General features: G+C 42.3%; 1 protein-coding gene across 1 annotated transcript in view; it reads left to right on the forward strand.

Moving 5' to 3' along the window:
• Positions 1–18,878, forward strand: part of ATP10B (ATPase phospholipid transporting 10B (putative)) — a 294,439-nt gene that overhangs the window by 164,513 nt on the left and 111,048 nt on the right. Inside the window, exons 2-3 of the mRNA XM_027084380.1 lie at positions 6,823–7,117; positions 8,043–8,237. Of these exons, the coding sequence (XP_026940181.1) occupies positions 6,823–7,117; positions 8,043–8,237 (490 nt within the window). The remainder of the gene's footprint in view (positions 1–6,822; positions 7,118–8,042; positions 8,238–18,878) is intronic.

An 18,878-nucleotide genomic window follows, 5' to 3' on the forward strand; every position in this document is an offset into this window, starting at 1 on the left:
GTGAATTTTGGAGAGAATCCAGGAGTTCTAGAAATGATAAAGTTGAGATACTCAGCAAAGAAGTAGAGATGGCAGGTAGGCAGTGGGATTACCACTGTCCAATACTCCATGAGTGAGGTTTGAGCTCCAAATGCACTGACTGGGAGATAAGCTTGCTGGATCACTGGTGGTGCCCTAAATGCTAATGAACTCGGAGGATAATGACGTTTAACATGGCAGAAATATCTTCTCATCTGTTTAAAAAATAGTTGTCCTTGAAAATCTGTTGGAGTAAGTCTTTTATGGACCGAGGAGCTAAGAGAAAATCAATCAGGTAAAAAACATTAACTAGACTCGTGATGGACACTGAGTGTGGCATGCTGATAATACGTAAGTTTTATAAAAATCTATCTTTTGATCGTTCCTTTCCCACAAAGGTCCTATAGGATTTCATTTGTCAGGTATTTTCATTCTCTTCTACAGAACTGCATCCTTTGGTTGATTTTATTTAAGGTGATTGCTGTTTCCTTCTCACTCTCCCCACACCTTTCACACTCCTCCCACTTTCACCAACCTCTAAAAGCAGCCATCCGCACCCCACCCTGTGCAAGGGCCTGCAGACTCGGTTCTTATTCAGTGTTTCTTCCTCTCTAGAGGAAGGCAGCATCTGGCATCCTAATTATAGGACACGTTTTGTGGTCTGTGAATGAGGCACAGTCACAGCTTTTGCCCTTCCCTTTGGGAAGGACAGAGCACCGTCTAGTACTTTCAGGAACTGTTGGCACAGAGCAGCTCTATGTAGACTCCTGTACTGAATTCAAGGCCAATGGAGACTCTGAAGTTGAGGCATCCACAAGGCTTCTGCCCGAGCTGAACTCTACTGCAGGATAAGGTCTCCCCTTTGACCATTCCTTTCTCATGAAGCCTTACTGAACTTTCCTGGACGGGTCCCAGAACTAGAAACCTTAGTGAGCGGCTCTCAAACCATGATTTCTGTTTTCTGGCCTGCAACCAAAGACATTTCTTTGAATCTAAGACGCTATCAATTTAATAATGTTGTGAGGAAGCCTGCTGGCTAGCTCAGTTGGTAGAGCGTGAGACTCTTAGTAATGTTACTAAGAGGTAAAAAACAAAGAAATATTACCATATCAATAATGTGACACATCCTAGGTTCAAAACAAATGTGAAAAAAAAAAGTTGGACTTCCTTGGTGGCACAGTGGTTTAGAATCCGCCTGCCAATGCAGGGGACACAGGTTCAATCCCTGGTCCAAGAAGGTCCCACATGCCACAGAGCAACTAAGCCCGTGAGCCACAACTACTGAGCCTGTACTCTAGAGCCTGCGAGCCACAACTACTGAGCCTGCGTGCCACAACTACTGAGCCTGCGTGCCCAGAGCCCATGCTCCACAATAAGAGAAGCCACTGCAATGAGAAGCCCGCGCCCACAACAAAGGTTAGCCCCTGCTCACCTCAACTAGGAAAAGCCCATGTGCAGCAGCAAAGACCCAACACAGCCAAAAAAAAAAAAAAAGGTATACCTCAGATTCTAGCAAATATAGGTTTTCCTGAAATGGCGTAGGAAGAAATGACAGGTTCTACAGAGGAATTACTCTATTTCCCTTATTTTTGTTTCTTCATCTGTAAAATGAGTATGGGTAAAATAGGTAAAATACTATATAAACGTGAGGGCCATTTCCTTAAGCAAATCCAGTCAACATAAATGGAAAAAGCAAAATGAATAAGAAATTGATGATAAGATTGTTTTATTGCAAATCTTTCCTTGATCTAGTAAAATGCTTGGGGAATGGATAGGAATGTGGTCACTGGACTTTTGCTTTAATTCAGGGTTGATGAAAAACCTTTTGTTGCTGTTGCCTCTGTTGTTCTGAAACTTCTGTGAGAAGCAAACAAAAATCTTACAAAACATGTTAGCAGTCTTTCCTGCAGTAGTTGGAAATACCTCAGATAATGAAAATGGCTGATACTTTCTGGGTGATTGGTGATGTTTCTGAACCTGGTTTCCAGATAGCAAATAGAGTTATAGATGGTCTAGGATAAATGTTGTAGTAACAGGACAACAGTTTTATTTTAATTAAAGTCGGACCTGTTAATGCCTATTAAAAAAAATAATGTGTGTCAAACTCCTAATTTCAGTTATCAGTGCTTTAGCACAAAGCCAAAGTTGATTAAGCTTTTAAAAAGTGAGTTGACTTGAAATAAAATATACTGCATTTAATAAAACAAATGTTATTAGGGTATAGCAAGAATTGGAAAGATGACTCAAGAATGCTTGCAATTTGGGGAAAACTGATATAATTGATAGATTTGAGGACACACTAACCCCAGACTATTTCTTCTAGGGTGGTTATTGTTTAACTCAGTGTCTAACAGGAAATTGTTTTTGTAAGATTTACACATTTTGTCCTCAGGGTGGAGTGCTTTAAAAACCCCTGTGGTTAACTGAGGATGAAACTTTCTTAGATTCTAATTAATTCTAATATCAGGATAGGGTACTATTCTTCAAGAATCTAAGTGTAGATTAAACTTAATTTTATAGGGTCCCCCCGCTCCCACGGTCCTGACCAACTGATATCCTTTTCAGAGAACTGTACATGAAGGGAAAATAATTTTCTAGTAACAACTTTTTCCTGCTTTCTAACACTTGGGTCTTTCCATTTTTAAAGTCAACATGTTTGCTGTAGCCACAGGAAGCCTGCAAATGTAGCTTCTTCCTAGGTTGCTCACTTACATCCAGACACACACACACAATTTTATGCAGTTACTTCTCATCTCTTGATCTCAGCTCAGTGAACCCCACCTCCTCAGGGACGGGGTCACATCCCTCTGTCCTGCAATCACATTGCACCCTCTTCTCCTTTGTGGCACTTATCCTGACAAAGGTTCAATAAGTATTTTTTTGATTCAATGAATAACTGGTTAATTGACCCCTAAGAATAAAAATGGAATTTGCTAAAGATGGGGTTTAGCTGAGTTCATTAAAATGTAAAAGCAAAGAACTAGGGTTAATTGAAAACGTGAGCCAAGCAGGATAGAGAAAGTTTGGGAATAAGAACAGAATTTCTTAGCAAACTCTAATTAACCCAGTATTTTAGACTAATGGTCCACCGTATAGAAATACTCCCCACACACACCCCATCTAGGGGACATTCTGCCCAGTGGAAAAATGATATTGGTGCCAGAGAGGATTACTGTCTCAAGCCAGAGGTGATCTGAGTGTTCATTAGCAAAATAAGATAATCCCCAAGTTTATTGTTAGTGGAAGGTGCCATTTCGGGAAAATTAGAATGAGAGAGAGATTTTACAATCGGAAGGACCTTGGAGAGTTGCTTCAGATATGCCCCTCCCTTTCTGAAAGCAGTAATAAACCACACCTCGGATAAAAGAATTGCACAATCCCCCTTTGTTTCCTGTTCTACTTTTGGAAAGAAGTGGCTTCTCTGGAGCAAAGGGGGAGCAGTGGGTTACGGAGCTGCCTCCCCGTCTTGGTCCGTCCAGCCCATTCTCGTGTGCTTCACGCAGCCTGGGGCCCACAGCTCTGCTCGCCGCTTCCCTGCCCAACACCCTCCAGGACTTCTTACTCTCAGCGTAATAAATGGCTCTAACAGGTCACCTCGCCCTTGCCTGCCTCTCCACCCTCACCTTTTGCTACTCTTTGTCCCCTACTTCATGGCCTCTATAGAACAGTCCTATAAACTTTCTAGAACCAGTTCTTCTACCTGGAACACCCTTCCACAACCTCCTACCTACCTAGCTAACTGTGTATATATATACACATACGCATATATGTATACACACACATATACATACACACCATTGAAGTGTCTTGCTCCTTAACCCATAACTACTTTAGGATGGATTTCCTGCAAGCAAGAGCAATTTCTTTCTTTTCTTTTTTTTTTTTTAGTATATATTGATCATCTGCTTTGTGAAAGGTCGTATGCAAGCTGCTAGGTAATCCAAAAGACATGATATATGGCCCCTTCCTTCAGATTCTTTGTTTCAAATGACTAATGAAAAAGAGCTTATTTACTAAATTCATATATATTATTATTTAATTAAGTACTGACTAAATATAGCCAACTGCTGAAAAGGCTGGATCAGGTAATACATGTATGCGCGGGGAGAGGAAGTAAGATTTCAATGCGTGCAGGAGTTAGGAAATGACACTAAAGTCAACGCAAGGGAAAGCAGAGCTGAGACGGTTTACTGTTGACATCATCTGAGTACCTACCTCTAACCATACTTAAATATAATCTTGCTAAATAAGTCAGTTTCCTTCCTCCCCTTATTTTTCTTTAGCTTCTTCTTGCTGACCTCTTTGTTGCTTTTTATTTTTTATTAATTTTTATTGGAGTATACTTGCTTTACAATGTGGTGTTAGTTTCTGCTATACAGCAAAGTGAATCAGCTATACATATACATATATCCACTCTTTTTAGGATTTCCTTCCCACTTAGGTCACCACAGAGCACTGAGTAGAGTTCACTGTGCCATACAGTAGGTTCTCTATTTTATACATAGTACTGTATATACGTCAATCCCAATCTCCCCATTCATCCCACCCCACCCCCTTCCGCTCTTGGTTTCCATACATTAAGAACAATTTCTTATATAACCACCATGTAATTATCATAATCAGAAGATTTAACATTATTAAGATCCTGTTTCTAATCCACATTTCATATTTAAATTTTTCCCATTGTCCAATAATGTCTTTTATACCTATTTTATCTCCCCCGGTCCAGGAGCCAATCCAGGATCACACATTACTCTTAGTTGCCATACCTTTTTAGTCTTCTTTAATCAGAAGCAGTTCCTCTGCTTTTCTTTGACCTTTGACATTTGAACAACCTAAGCCAGTAGTTCTGGAGACCAGCCCCCAGGTTGAGATTTTTCAGTGTTTCCTCGTGACTACCACAGAAGTGACATTCTCAGTATATCGTATCAGGAGACCCAACATATCCAGTTATCCCAAAATGGGTGATGTTTGCTTTGATCTCTTGGGTAAGGTGGTGTCTGCCACATTTCTCCACTACAAAGTGATTCTTTTCTTTTTCTTTAACCATTGTAATTAATAACTTGAAGGAAAGATACTTTGAAACTATGCAAATATTCAGTTCCTCATCAAACTTCATCTACTTGTTTGGCATCCACTTTATATCTGCTTTGCTTTTAAGTAAGCTCATTTTACACTGTTAATAAAGAAAAGAATATAATATGATAAGTGGACTTTCTCAATTGCCCCGCCTAACATACCTGCATCTCCCGTGTCAATCCAGTCTTCCTTTGTGAAGACCTTATCACGTAAAATTGACAGACATCTGATATGTATGGCATTAGCCAAGGCAAGATTTCTTGTTTGCATTTTCCACTCTATTCATGAATGATCTTTTCCTTTCCTTTCCTTTCCTTTTATAATAATAATATTTTTGAAAAAGAATCCGTGAAAGGGGCATTTATTTTAATAATGAGAAAGAAGATATACATGATTATTTCGGGCTTACCACATGTCATAATATTGCTTTTGTCTCGTTATGATGGGCGTCAGTAATTGCATTTACTTTTTTTCATGCTTGATACAAGGACTCACTTAAGACTCTGAAGAGCTTCTTTCAGCCTTGGGGTCTGTGCATTAGAAATCATTTGGGTTCATTAAAGTCATGAGGAGAATTAGGGTAAGGGTCAGATCATAGGAGCATCAGGAAGGTAAAATATTACCATTTAAATGGGAAATGGAACTTCTCCTTTAGTGAATCACATTTTCAATGACAGATGGGGTTGCTCACTGTGAGATTAATAATGCCTGCCATTCCCTCATCCATTTATTCAAAAGAAAATCATCCTGCAAGCCTACTAGGTGAGAAGCAAACTATCTACAGCTTCTAACCTTATAAAGTATGTATTTGAATTAATTCTACTGGGTCTCTAAGCAAGATGTGGCCAAAAGGAACCTTGAGAGCTTGCTTATAGGTTCTATTAAAAGAGCTCAGAAACTGGAATATCCTAGATAAAGCAGCCTCCTTCCTCCATCTAGGACTAAGGGCTCAGTTTCAGAAACCACCAGATGCAAGAAAGAGAGGGGTCTCCAGCCCTCACCCCCAGACAACCAGATCAGGAAAAGCCCATGGCGTTCATGGAACCGCATTCAGTGCAGTCCAGTCACCTCAGGCCCAAATTTCCTAGGAAAGAGACTTTCTCTTGTTTCACCAATCACTCTCACGTGAGGTTCTGACCACAAATGAGCGCCTCTGAAATATCATCAGTATCAGAAAACTTTAGAGCGAGGGAAAACCTAGAGAATAAACTTCTTTCCCTTTCAGACATGTCTCCACTTTTTATACTGTCCAATTTGTTCCTCACAAAAGGCTTGTGAAAAAAATTAGAGTAAGACTAGGTCTCCTCATACTCTGGTAAGGACACAACCCCAGAGAGGTGAAGGGGCAGTTTGGAGTCAGGAATGAACCAGAGCTAGAATTCTGAGCCCTGGGTTCACAGTCCTCCAGGCCACACTTTTGCCCCATCGAGGTCATCTACACCCTCTCCATACCATCCACCAGCTGAAATGCTTTCATGGCACTTATCAGAGTGTTAGTTGCATTTTATTTATATGATCATCTGCTTAATGTCTCTCACCCTAGAATGTATGAATTATAGGGACTGAACATATTTTTCTCACCTCATGTGCCACAGTCTACCTTGGATGGTTGGGTGGACAAGTGGATGAGCCAATATGCCACCCGTGTGTCGTAAACATATCCACACCTCGCTTTGGCAAGCCTCATATTTCTCCTGACCACGGTGATTTCATGTCCTTTCTCAGATCGTAGCTTGCTGCCAGACATGGCCCTCTCAGTGGACTCGTCTTGGTACCGGTGGCAGTGGCGAGTCAGAGATGGCCTCCCACAGTCTCCATCAGAAGCCACACCACTGCTGTCCCCAGAGGAGGGGGCGCAGAACTACAACCTGGCGCAGCAGCGGGTCGTGTTCCCCAACAACAACGTATTCCACCGGGATTGGGCCAAGGTCTCCAGGAGATACTCTGGCAACAGAATCTGCACCACCAAGTATACCCTCTTCACCTTCCTGCCCCAGAATCTCTTGGAGCAGTTTCACAGGTATACGACCACTTGGCTGGACAGTACACACTTTAGAGCCAAGTATTTGCCACTCAGATGAACTCAGAAATGCTACCCTCTGGGCCAAATGCGTGTACCTTGAGAAGCTTTGTCATTCATTCGTTCATTCATTCAGTATTTATCAGATTCTACTCTGTGTTAAGCCATGTGTTGTGTATTAGAGATACATGAGCGAAAAGAAAAAGACACATTGTCCTGACTATATTGGCTAGTGAAAGAGACAGGTGTTAATTTTAGGAATTATGTAAATTGGTGTAAACTGTAATTCAGATAGATACTTCCAAGGAGAAGGATATGGTGCTATTAGAGTGAGTACAAGAGAAATCGGGCCTAGTTAGGAAAGTCAAGGAAGACTTCTAGGAGGAAGTAACTGTGGAAGTCTAATATGAAAGAAGAGAATGTGTTAACTAGGTGGAAAGAGGCAGAGAGAAGTCAGAGAAGGGAGCCAGAAGAATGTTCTTTCGAACAGACCTTCACGTGCAAAGGCACTGTGGCAAGAGGGAGAAAGATGCACTTGGAAAACGTAAAAGTGCAAGCCACTCTTTTGAGATAATATATGCAAAATTATCTTTTAATTATAAAGCAAAATATGCACCTAGACATTATCCTAAGTTTTGTAATTATTAGCACCTATCATTTATTGAGCAACTACTATACTCTGGAACCCTCCATTGCATACATAACAAATATTCATCCCATGTAATATTTATAGGAGCCCTATAAAGTAGACAGTACTATCCCCATTTTAAATGGATTTGACTTTAAAGCCCTTACCATGATGTTCGAGGTGACACTGAAAGAGAATGTCATTTTTAGTTGGCAAGGGCTAATAGGGAAGCAGTAATGCGGCAAGTATATTTCTCTTCTCCACGGTTTTCATTCATACCTTGCTTGCCCCTTCCAGATGGGCTAACCTCTATTTCCTGTTCCTGGTGATTCTGAACTGGATGCCCTCCATGGAAGTCTTCCACAGGGAGATTACTATGTTACCGTTGGCCATTGTCCTGTTCATCACCATGGTCAAGGATGGCATAGAGGACTTCAAGAGACACCGCCTTGATAGAGAGATAAACTGCTCCAACATCCAGATATATGAAAGGTAAGGGAAATCATTCCTCTGTTTTCTCTGTGGCAAATAGATTATGCAAACTTATCAGTGTTTTCAAAAAATTGGTCTCTCTTCTCACATTAATTTTCTTCAATTCACGTAATTCAGTGATACTCAACCAGGGCAATTTTGCCCTGCAAGGAACTTTTGACAATGTCTGCAGATGTTTTTGGTTGCCATATCGGGAAGGAGGTTGCTACTGGCATTTAGTGAGTAAAAGCCAAGGATGATGCTAAACATCTTACCATATACGGGACAACCTTCCATAACAAAGAATTATGATCCAGCCCAAAATGTCAGTAGTGCTGAGATTTAGAAACCTTTAATTTAACTCGTGTAACTGCCATAAGAGCAGGGTTGAAACCTCAAGAACTAAACTCTAAAATTGACTGAATCATCTCAGGAGACCAAGTTCAGGAACAGCTCTTTGGAGAGTGACAGGCAATGTCTCCCAAACAGGAAAATGTATACTGTTTTTAAAGCATCTGTGGCTCTTGGCTAAAACTCCTTGCTTTTATAACTTAGCCAGGTAGGTTTTAGGACCCAGAGTTGGCACACCTGTTCTTGGTTGCCTGGGGTGGAAAAGGAAGCTACCTGTGGGTGACGTCTGCATTCCAACAGGTGGAGTCTCAACAAATAGAAGGAAGTGACCTGGTGGGTACACACCTGTTCTCTGCAAGCTCTTTCCTTGTCATACTTCTCCCCTAGAGTTTATACACCGGCTTTTTGCTTTTAGTTTTCCTTTTGAAAGAAGAGAGAAATTTTCAGCAGACAAGGCGAGTAAAAGATGTCAGGAACATCACTCGCTGACAGCTGAACAACGGAACTGATCAGGGAAGAACCTCTTTTATGGGGAGCTCAAGTGTCCTGCTATGAGAATTAAAGAGACGGGATTGAGCAGAGATGAGAAAGGAAGGCAAGGAAAGGCTGAAAAGGAAAGAAGACAGGAAACGAGTGGTGGTCTCCAACCTGCCCTTTGAAGGACGGTCCCACAAAGAGAACCCCAACAGACATTACCATGGGAATCAAATTAAGACCAGCAAGTACACTCTGTTGTCCTTCATACCCAAGAACATCTTTGAGCAGCTACACCGGTTTGCCAATTTCTATTTTGTGGGCCTTGTGGTTCTGAATTTTATCCCCGTGGTCAATGCCTTCCAGCCTGAGGTGAGCATGATACCGATCTGTATCATCCTGACGGTCACTGCCATCAAGGATGCTTGGGAAGACCTCCGGAGGTACAAATCCGATACAGTGATCAATAACCGAGAGTGCCTCGTCTATAGCAGGTAAAACGAAACACCCGGGGAAGTCTCGGCCCCAGCTCTGAGCTTTCTGTGGCTGCTGCCACCGCAGGTGCTGTTTCTAGAAGGATGGGGTAGGAAGATAGCGTCATTTTATCACAGTGAAGCTGTTCAGTTCTCCACAATGGGGATTATGGTTTAAAACTGAAAAACATAAAACAAAAGGAATTGAGCCTTGAGTCAATCGTTGATTAAAATTAGGAGGTTCTTATGATGTGACATTTTCTTTGCTGTGTCAAATGTGTTAGACATTTAAGAGTTTTGCATGAATTCACAACCATTTTAGGTCCAGTGTGGCCATGAGCACATTGGAGCAGGTTTGGAGACCCTTGGAGAAAAGTGGCATCACTGTTTTTCAGGAAAGCAGTAGGCAGTGTATTAGGAGAACCAGTCCTGGAGACACACTGCCTGGATTGAACGCTGTCTCGATCAATCGTTAACTCTGTGACCTTAGGCAAGTGACCTAACCTCCCTGAGACTCATTTTGTCCCTCGTAAAATTGGAACACTTCCTGAGGTGGTCGTGAGAATTGCATGTGATGATCCTTGGAAATTACTTAGCACTGCTCCTGATGTATGATAAATACTCAGTTTGCAAACTGTAATTGCTTTATTTTTAGAATGTGAAATGCCCATTAGCTCGATCAAGACTGTCCTTAAGCTTTCTCTCTGATATCCCAACCCAAACAAACATGGCTCACCACCTGTCTTGCCATGTACTTTAACATAATTTTATACCTGTCGTTGTCTTAGAAAGACTCCATTGAGTCAAAAACCAAACTGGGTTGTTAGGAAAAGGACACGCTCTCGATCAGTAAGGGAAGAAAACAGAGTTACCGTGTGTCTCAACTTTGTGACAATTCACGTAGTCCAGAAAGAAGCAAGGGAATGGAGGCTGGGCTTGCAGTGAGATTGCGGTGACAAAGAGTGCTTTCTAGGCTGGCAATAAGAAACTTTGGATGAGTCAGTCACTTAGATGAATACAGCAGGTAGGGGCTCGACTTCCTGCCAAATAAGGGAAAAAGTCCATCTCTCTCAAGAAGCACCATCCCTCTGACTTGTTTCCTCTGACCTTATGGACCCCAAGACGTTCTGCAGTTGCTCTGGTCCTTCTTAGAGTGAAAGGCGCTCGCTCCGATGTGTGCCCTACAGCTGTTTATGGGCTGCTTCTTTCTAAGAAGTTCCCTTCCCCGGGGGAGAACATGGAGCTTATGACTTGGAGCTGGCTGATGACAGTTTATGAGGCAGACTCCACTCGGAAAATTGTAGCCTGGGGAAGCTTCTAAGGAGATCATGTAATGCAAGGGACTCAGCTGTCTCCAGGGCACCCCTAAGAGAACTTCCGTACCTTCTCCTCAGCAAAAGATGAGCTTCTGTTCTGTTTGCCTACAGGACCAAAATTGCACATCTAAAAATATTAATCTGAAGGTCTGGGTTTTTTTGTTTTCAGCTGGATCTAATTGTCTTGAGTATTGTTAGCACACTGAATACCTAGAGTTGAGACTGAGTCATTCCTCACCTTTGAGTAAGGAGATTATAAAGAGAGAAGAAGAAAAAAAACTGTTGGAGTGTACCGCCTTTCCTAAAGAGACTGATTTTTTAAGAAAACATTGTTTTTCTCTTGTCACCAATCCACCCCATCACTTTCTGTTTTCTGTCTTTCTCCTTTGTTGTTTTTCTCATGGAAGATGCACAGTGAGGCTGGTTCCTTGGGGAGGGATACAGGGGGACCTCAGCGAGCCTGGTTCTCTTCTCCCTGCTTTGCCAGAAATCCTCTGCCCTGAGCATCCCAGAAAAATAGGCCTGTTCTTGGGGATAATCTCAGTGTCAGTCAGATCACAGACTGACCTGTGCTGGGTGCTGGCCTGATACAGGCCAGGCTGTTGTCATTCTGTTCTCAAAATAGCTTCCAGGAAAGTGGCAGAAAACTGAGGAGATCACGATCCAGAAAAAAGAGACATTTATCCCCAGGCTCACTGGCAGGGAGGGACATACAGGTTTTTTATTTTTTAAAAACAAATAATATTATTTTATTTCTTTCTTAATAATATAATTTCAGAGAAATCGTTCTAAAATGATTATAGATAAAAGTTTAGTGATAATAATGGGTTTGATCATTCTTCACTATTTTGGTGAATCATAGTTTAACAAAGAGAGTATTTGAAAACCAGGTTCTAAGTTCAGTTTATTTCAATACTTGATTATCATAGTTGTCAGGACTGAAAAATTACCTTGGAAAAGCACACATCGGGCTCCCCTGGTGGCACAGTGGTTGAGAATCCGCCTGCCAGTGCAGGGGACATGGGTTCGAGCCCTGGTCTGGGAAGGTCCCACATGCCGCGGAGCAACTAGGCCCGTGAGCCACAACTACTGAGCCTGTGCGTCTGGAGCTTGTGCTCCGCAACAAGAGAGGCCGTGACAGTGAGAGGCCCGCGCACCGCGATGAAGAGTGGCCCAGGCTCACTGCAACTAGAGAAAGCCCTCACACAGAAACGAAGACCCAACACAGCCAAAGATAAATAAACTAATTAATAAATTATTTTTTTAAAAAAAGAGAAAAGCACACATCATGCAATTTGTACTTGGGAAGACTTTATGGTTATTGATAATGGATATACAAATTCATATTTTTAATTGAAGTATAATTAATTTACAGTGTTGTGTTAGTTTCAAGTATACAGCAAGGTGATTCAGTTTTATATATATTCTGTTGTGTCAGTTGAGATGCTCTCTACTGCAAGAAGCAGAAACCTCGACTTAAACAATTTTAACAATGAAGAGACTTTGTTTCTTAAGTCACTACAAATATGCTGAGGTGGGCAGGTGATCAAGCATGGTTCATTCAGCCAATTGGCGTTCTAGCTGCAGCAGTTAGCTGTCCTTTTCATTCAGTCCCCCTCTGTGTCATCTTTACCCCCAGGTAGATTTCCCTCATGGCAATGAGATGGCTGCAGCAGCTCCAGCCCTCACATCTACATATAATAACCCACAAAGGGAGAAAGAAAAGCACTTCCAGAAGCATTCTTGGAAGGTCCAGGAAGCTTACTCCACAGATCCTCCTCATCTCTCAGTGACCCCAGTGGGTCACATGCCCATCCCTGAACCAATCCCTCTGAGCAGGAGATGAGATTACGCTGATTAGGTTATACCTGAGCCATAGAGCTCAGCATGAGGTTCACTTCCCTGAAAGCATATGGGCTACACAGGGAAGGTGAAAAGTCCAGATTTAAAAAATGAGGTCTTTCCAAGAGAAGGAGAAACACATGTTGGAGAGGCCACCACTATGTCCTCAACATCATCACCTTAAAAGAGTTTTGAGCCTCGACTCCTTGTGAATTGCTTTTCACATATTAACAGGAGCAGACACACTTTGGCACATTCTGTAATATGTATCCTTAAAGTTATTCTAACCCTGAAGTGGATTAATTCTATGAAAAACTCCAGAATAGGAAGATAGAAAATGCTAGCTGTTATTATTATCTTAAGTGATGATGCTGAGGGAGCATTTCCTTTTGCCAAACGTTGAAGATATTGGGCTGGCCAAAAAGTCTGTTCGGGTTTGTCATCCCATCTTACTGAAAACCCCAAATGAACTTTTTGACCAACACAATATATGACGGTATGTCAGGCAAAGAATACAAGATCTGAGAGGACAATTTTTTTCTGAGAAGCAACATGAGAGCTTATATCTCAAGCACTAGTTCTATCCATCTTGTCTCAATTTCACACATTTGAGAAGCTGATATCAAATGTCCTCATTTTTGTACAGTTGAATACTAGGACCCTAAGAATTTTGCTCACCTTAATCCCACGCATCATCCAGCCTAGACTTGTTTATACTGTGAGAGAATGTTTTTGCAAACAGCAGAAGCCTTGTTTACAGAATTACAATCCTGTTAGAGCATTTTCTTTTAATATAGCAACTGTGCTTGTGGTCTAAAAGTGACCCATTAATCAGATTTATGGAATGACTTCAAGGAGAGATTAGCTTCAGAATTGTATTAGCTTAGTTTCTCCCAGGGCTCAATTTAATGAATCTAGAAACCATACCGAGCAAGAGAATTGTATTTTTCCATCCAGCTTCGTATATTTTTATTTGTATTCAGAAAACAGGCAACAAGGAAGCAGGAGTGGGAACTAAGGGAATCCATGAAGGTTTTTGTCCCCATATTGTAACGCAGCAAAAGCCTTCCAGTGTTTCAGCAGCCGAGCACACAATTATTCATCTGTTCAGCAAGTCTTACGTCTGAACCGAGTACGTGTATATCAACATGGAAGGCCCCATGTACCCTCAAGGGGCTGTCAGTCCAGAGAGCATGAGGAACTTGTAAACAGCTACAGTGTCCCTTGCCTATGGACAAAGGGTCACAGTCATGCATGGGCTGCAGTGACACATCTGCCTGCCAAAAACATCAGAGCCAGCTGAGGGAAGCCTTCTCTGAAGAGGTGACATTTCAGGAGGGCACTGAAGGATGAGCATTCAAATAGGTAAAGAAAACAGGTCAGCTCACAGCCTCTTCATGTGTCACCTGAAGGTTGTATGTGTGATTTATGCTGGTATCAAAAAGACCAGGATCAAGAGATAGCAGGAGCTTAAGAGAGAAATGAATCGATTAGAAACTTTATTTTATTTTATTGGCCACGCCGCATGGCTTGGGGGATCTTAGTTCCCCGACCAGGGATCGAACACGGGCCCTGGCAGCGAAAGCTCCGAGTCCTAGACACTGGACCGCCAGGGAATTCCCTAGAAACGTTTAAATTCTGACTTTTTACCAAGACTTGGAGATTCTCTTTTCTGTAAGTCAGGTGGCTGCTATAACATAAAAAGAATTCCAGATGCTACAGGATCGCGGCCGGTCTTCTGACAGCATGGCACTGAGGGCCTGGTTTCCCAGCTGTGGAAAGCTCTGCTGGAGAAGGCAGATGCCTGGCCTGCAGCCTGTTTTTATTTGTATGTCAGTTTCCTTCCGTGCCGGTGTCCCCGTAGGAAAGCCTGAGAATGAGGAAACCAGAGGTCCTCATCCTGGGTCTGTCACCAATTAACTACATGACCTAAATGAAGCCACTTAGGCAGTTGTGTCCCCATTTGTCTCATCTTTAAATAATGGTCATAGTCTCTCTACGGGAAACTTTGTGAAAAGATGTGAGATGACATGTCAGAGGGCTTGAACGTAGCAGAGCTATAGAAACAACTCTACGATGCAGTGCCAAAGGAGAGTGCTTAAAGCAGTCTCAGCAGGGATGTTTAAAACATGACATCATACTGGACGCTTGGCATCACACCCGGGCTTGTCTCAGAACTGCCACTTACTAAATGTGTGGACACTTGTAGTTACTTGATCACTGCAGCCGCCATTTCAACTCGTATAAAGTAGGGCCAGCATGAGCACCTATCTCCCAGGGGCATGTGGGTTGAATGAAATAATCCTTATAAACTGTTAACTCAGTGTCTGCACCATAATTAGCACTACATAATTTTTTAAATTTCCATTCACCTCAACTCTCATTTTTTCAATGTCAGGCCCAACCTAAGCCTTCATCTTTCTTGCTACATTTCCCACCCATACAAGGGAGGAATTGTTTATTTTATTGGCAAAGGTCAAGGACATTCACTGAGCCACATTTACCAGTGGGCAGGGTAACAGTGTTTTAAAAGCAAAAACTTATGCTCTGCTCTCTCATTTCTCTTCTATTCTATGTGGCAGGATTTAAAATCTGAATTTGGGAAACCCTTCTAGAGCCTGGACCTCTTTCCCCTAACTCCGTTTCCACGGCACTCCTGAGCACACCCAGACCAGGGTTTAGACTTAGGCGAGGGATTTAGGTGGCTTCATCTGGCCCGGAGCCTAAGCCACTTCTCCCAACCCAGCTTCTAACATAGAATGTACATTCAAATATCATATTTGTGTGGCTCTTAATATAGTAGCTATTTGATCCCCATTCTACTATCATTTTCCTCCATATAACATCCCTCTGGGAAACCGAAAGGATATGAAATGATTGACAGGGTAGAATTCAGGCTTTGCCAGGGCCGTCCTAACACTGAAATACAATATGTATTCTTTACCCTAAAACTATATCCTCGGTTTGCTGCAGCTGTTAAATGAAGTAATGCATGTAAAATGCTTAGTATAGTTCCTGGCATTCAGTAGCCCTCAGAAAATGTTGCCTAAAATATTACTAAGGAGAGTTCGATAACCTTGATAGCCAAGAGTCACCATGAGCTTGCCTCAAGGGGAGTAAGATAGACAGATCATTGGCTGGGGTTTTGAACCGCATAGAAGAGGACAAACGCTTTACCATAGAACTTGACTCCAAGCTATAATAACGTAGCAAAATAGGCCTGGGGAAAGAATCTGAAAGTGCACAAAACAGAGGATCATAGTGTCACTTGAAGCATGACTATGAAAAGTGCCACTGGCTGTAGTTGACAGACCAGCAGACCGCTGCATCCACTCTGCAGGTCTTTGCTCTGCATTTGGCACCAGCCAAGTAGCCTCCTCTCTAAAGGGTCGGTTTTGCAAGTGCCCACCCGACTCCCATGGCCTCGCCCTGTGCTCACAGAAGGCCATAAACTATGTGGGCCAATTCAGCTTGTCATTTCAGGATAGAATGCTTTAGGTTCTCCCCCAAACTCAATGGGTGGAAGAATCAAAAAACAAGAATTCAGGTGTCCCTGAAGCTCTGCACTTGTGTCAACAGGCGTGATTTATATGTGAGCGGGTGAGCGTTTATAGCCTCTGATTTGCCATTTTGGAGCTCACAATTCCAAAAGCTGAGGCTCCTGTTCCCGACCCAGCCTCAGTTATGTTTATGTCGCCAGCTTCTGAGGCGTCATCTGCTTAGTACTGCACTTTCGAACAGGACCAAGAGACCACGCTGAGCCGTGAAGTCCCCACAGCTATCACTCCTATGTCCTGGCAGACACACTGTGTGACCTTACACAAGTTAGATAACCTTTCTGGGCTTAAGTTTCCTCATCTATGAAACACAGATAACAATAATAATAAAAGTTGTGTCATTATTAGGCAGCTAAATGGTAACGTTGGTTAAGTGCTGGGCTTATTATAGGCACTTAATACAAATAAGTTTATTATATTACATTACATCAAATACATTATATTATATCATCTCATCATATCTATTCATAGCATCCATCATATTATATTATTATGATATCATTTTTGGAAGTCTCCGTTAGTGCGTCCATAACAAAAAGAGATAGACGTCAAAATGACTTAAGATTAGGAAAAGCTTTTCCTCTACTGCCTCATGTTCAAGACAGATCTACAAGGAATCAATTAGTGAATATTTCCTGAACACTCCCCTGTGCGCTAGACACCATACCAGACTCCACGTAGGTACGGAGATATAAGACCCAGGGTCATCCCAGGTGTCAGCAAGCTTATTGCATAGTTGAAAGTAGAAGACACATGAAACAATTAGGCCTCTGGGTGTTAATGAATTCACATAAATACAGATGCCCCAAGCTGCTGATTTGGGTCTTCATTCTTCCCGCCCTAATACTCAGGCCTCCCCAGATATATCTGGGCATCCTCAGGTATAGTTAATATGTTCATGTCCCCCAATATTTCCATCCGAGCCAGGGGTCCGGGTCTCCTACCCACTCCTCCAGCCTCAGCTGTTTCTTTCTGGAGCTTGCCTGAGTCTAAAGCCCCCGTCATCGTGGTCTGTAGCAAACAGGCGGGTGCGGGGACACAGCTGCACTCACCGCCCTCTGCCCCAGGCCCACGTTGTCTTCAGCGTAACTTTAACTTAACGCTAAACCTTTAACTACTGTTCCATTTCCATTTTGTGGGACCAGGTCAGGACAGAAGCCACAGGACCCTTCCTCCCTTTTCAGTTCCTTCTCCCTTGCTAAGCTCCTCCTCCAACCACAAAGCCCCACCCCTCATTCACGACAGCTCATGAAAATAGACAACCACACAGATTCTGTTCTGCTGTCACCACAGCAGTGACCCTGTTTCCTCCAAGCTAATAATAACTGTGATGATACTAATAGCAGCAGTAAATGCCATTTGCTCTAAGGCCATTTCGTGTATTATCTTATTGGACTCTCACTTTAACCTGTAGAATAGATTTTATTTGTCCATTTGATAGATGAATAAACTGAGGGTCATAGAGTCAAGTAGTGGGTTCAAGGTCACACTACCTTGTATGTAAGAAGTAAGTAGTTCTGGGTTGTAGTCAGGCTCACAGGACTCCAGAGCTTTTAACCACCCCACGATATCGTCTCTACGTGAGCACACCACTGTCAAGACAAAGACAGTTGGGCATTTCAAGTATTCCTGAACCAGCTACAGGACGCTTGACTCTTCTTGGAGCCATGGAAAGAATGGCGGTTCCAACCCAAGTTTTGTTCCTGTACACCTTGGCCAGGTCAGCTTCCTCACCCAAATTGGAGATTTATCAAATTTCCTCCAGCCTTTTTTTTTTTTTAAGACTTTATTTTTTTAATGGATCTTTTGTCCATTTTTAATTGGGTTGTTTGTTCTCTTATTGTTGAGTTTTGAGCTAGGTTCACAGTAAAACTGAGGGGAAGGTACAGAGATTTCCCGTATACCCTCTGCCCTCACACATACACAACTTCCTCCATTATCAACATCCCTCACCAAAGTGGTCCATTTGTCGAAATTAATGAACCAACATTGAGACATCATAGTCACCCAAAGTCCATAGTTTACAAGATGGCTCACTCTAGGTATTATACATTCTATGGGTTTGGTCCAATGTATAACGACCTGTATCCACCATTACGGTATCATACAGAGTAGTTTCACTTCCCTAAATATCCTCTGTGATCCACCTGTTCATCCCTACCCACCTCCCAACTCCTGGCTACCACTGATATTTTTACTGTCTCCATAGTTTTGCCTTTTCCAGAATGTCTCGCAGTTGAAATCATACAGTGTGTAGCCTTTTCACATTGGCTTCTTTCACTTAGCCATATGCATGTAAGTTCCCTCCATGTCTCAGCATGGCTTGATAGCTCACTTCTTTTTAGCTATGAATAATATTTCATTGTCTGCTTGTACCGTAGTTCATTCATTCACCTACTGAAGGACATCTAGATGCTTCCAAGTTTTGGAAATTACAAATAAAGCTGCCATAAACATACATGTGTGGGTTTTTGCATGGCATAAGTTTTCAACTCGTTTAGGTAAATAGGATACGTGATTGCTAGATCGTATAGTAAGAATACGTTTAGTTTTATAAGAAACCACCAAATTGTCTTTCAAAGTGGCTGTACCGTTGTGCATTCCTACCAACGGTGTGTGAGTGCCTCTTGCTGTACCTCCTCACCAGCA

This window comes from Aethalodelphis obliquidens, unplaced genomic scaffold (assembly GCF_003676395.1).
Source record: "Aethalodelphis obliquidens isolate GAN/ISIS:26980383/991018 unplaced genomic scaffold, ASM367639v1 scaffold52, whole genome shotgun sequence".
Lineage (NCBI taxonomy): Eukaryota > Metazoa > Chordata > Mammalia > Artiodactyla > Delphinidae > Aethalodelphis > Aethalodelphis obliquidens.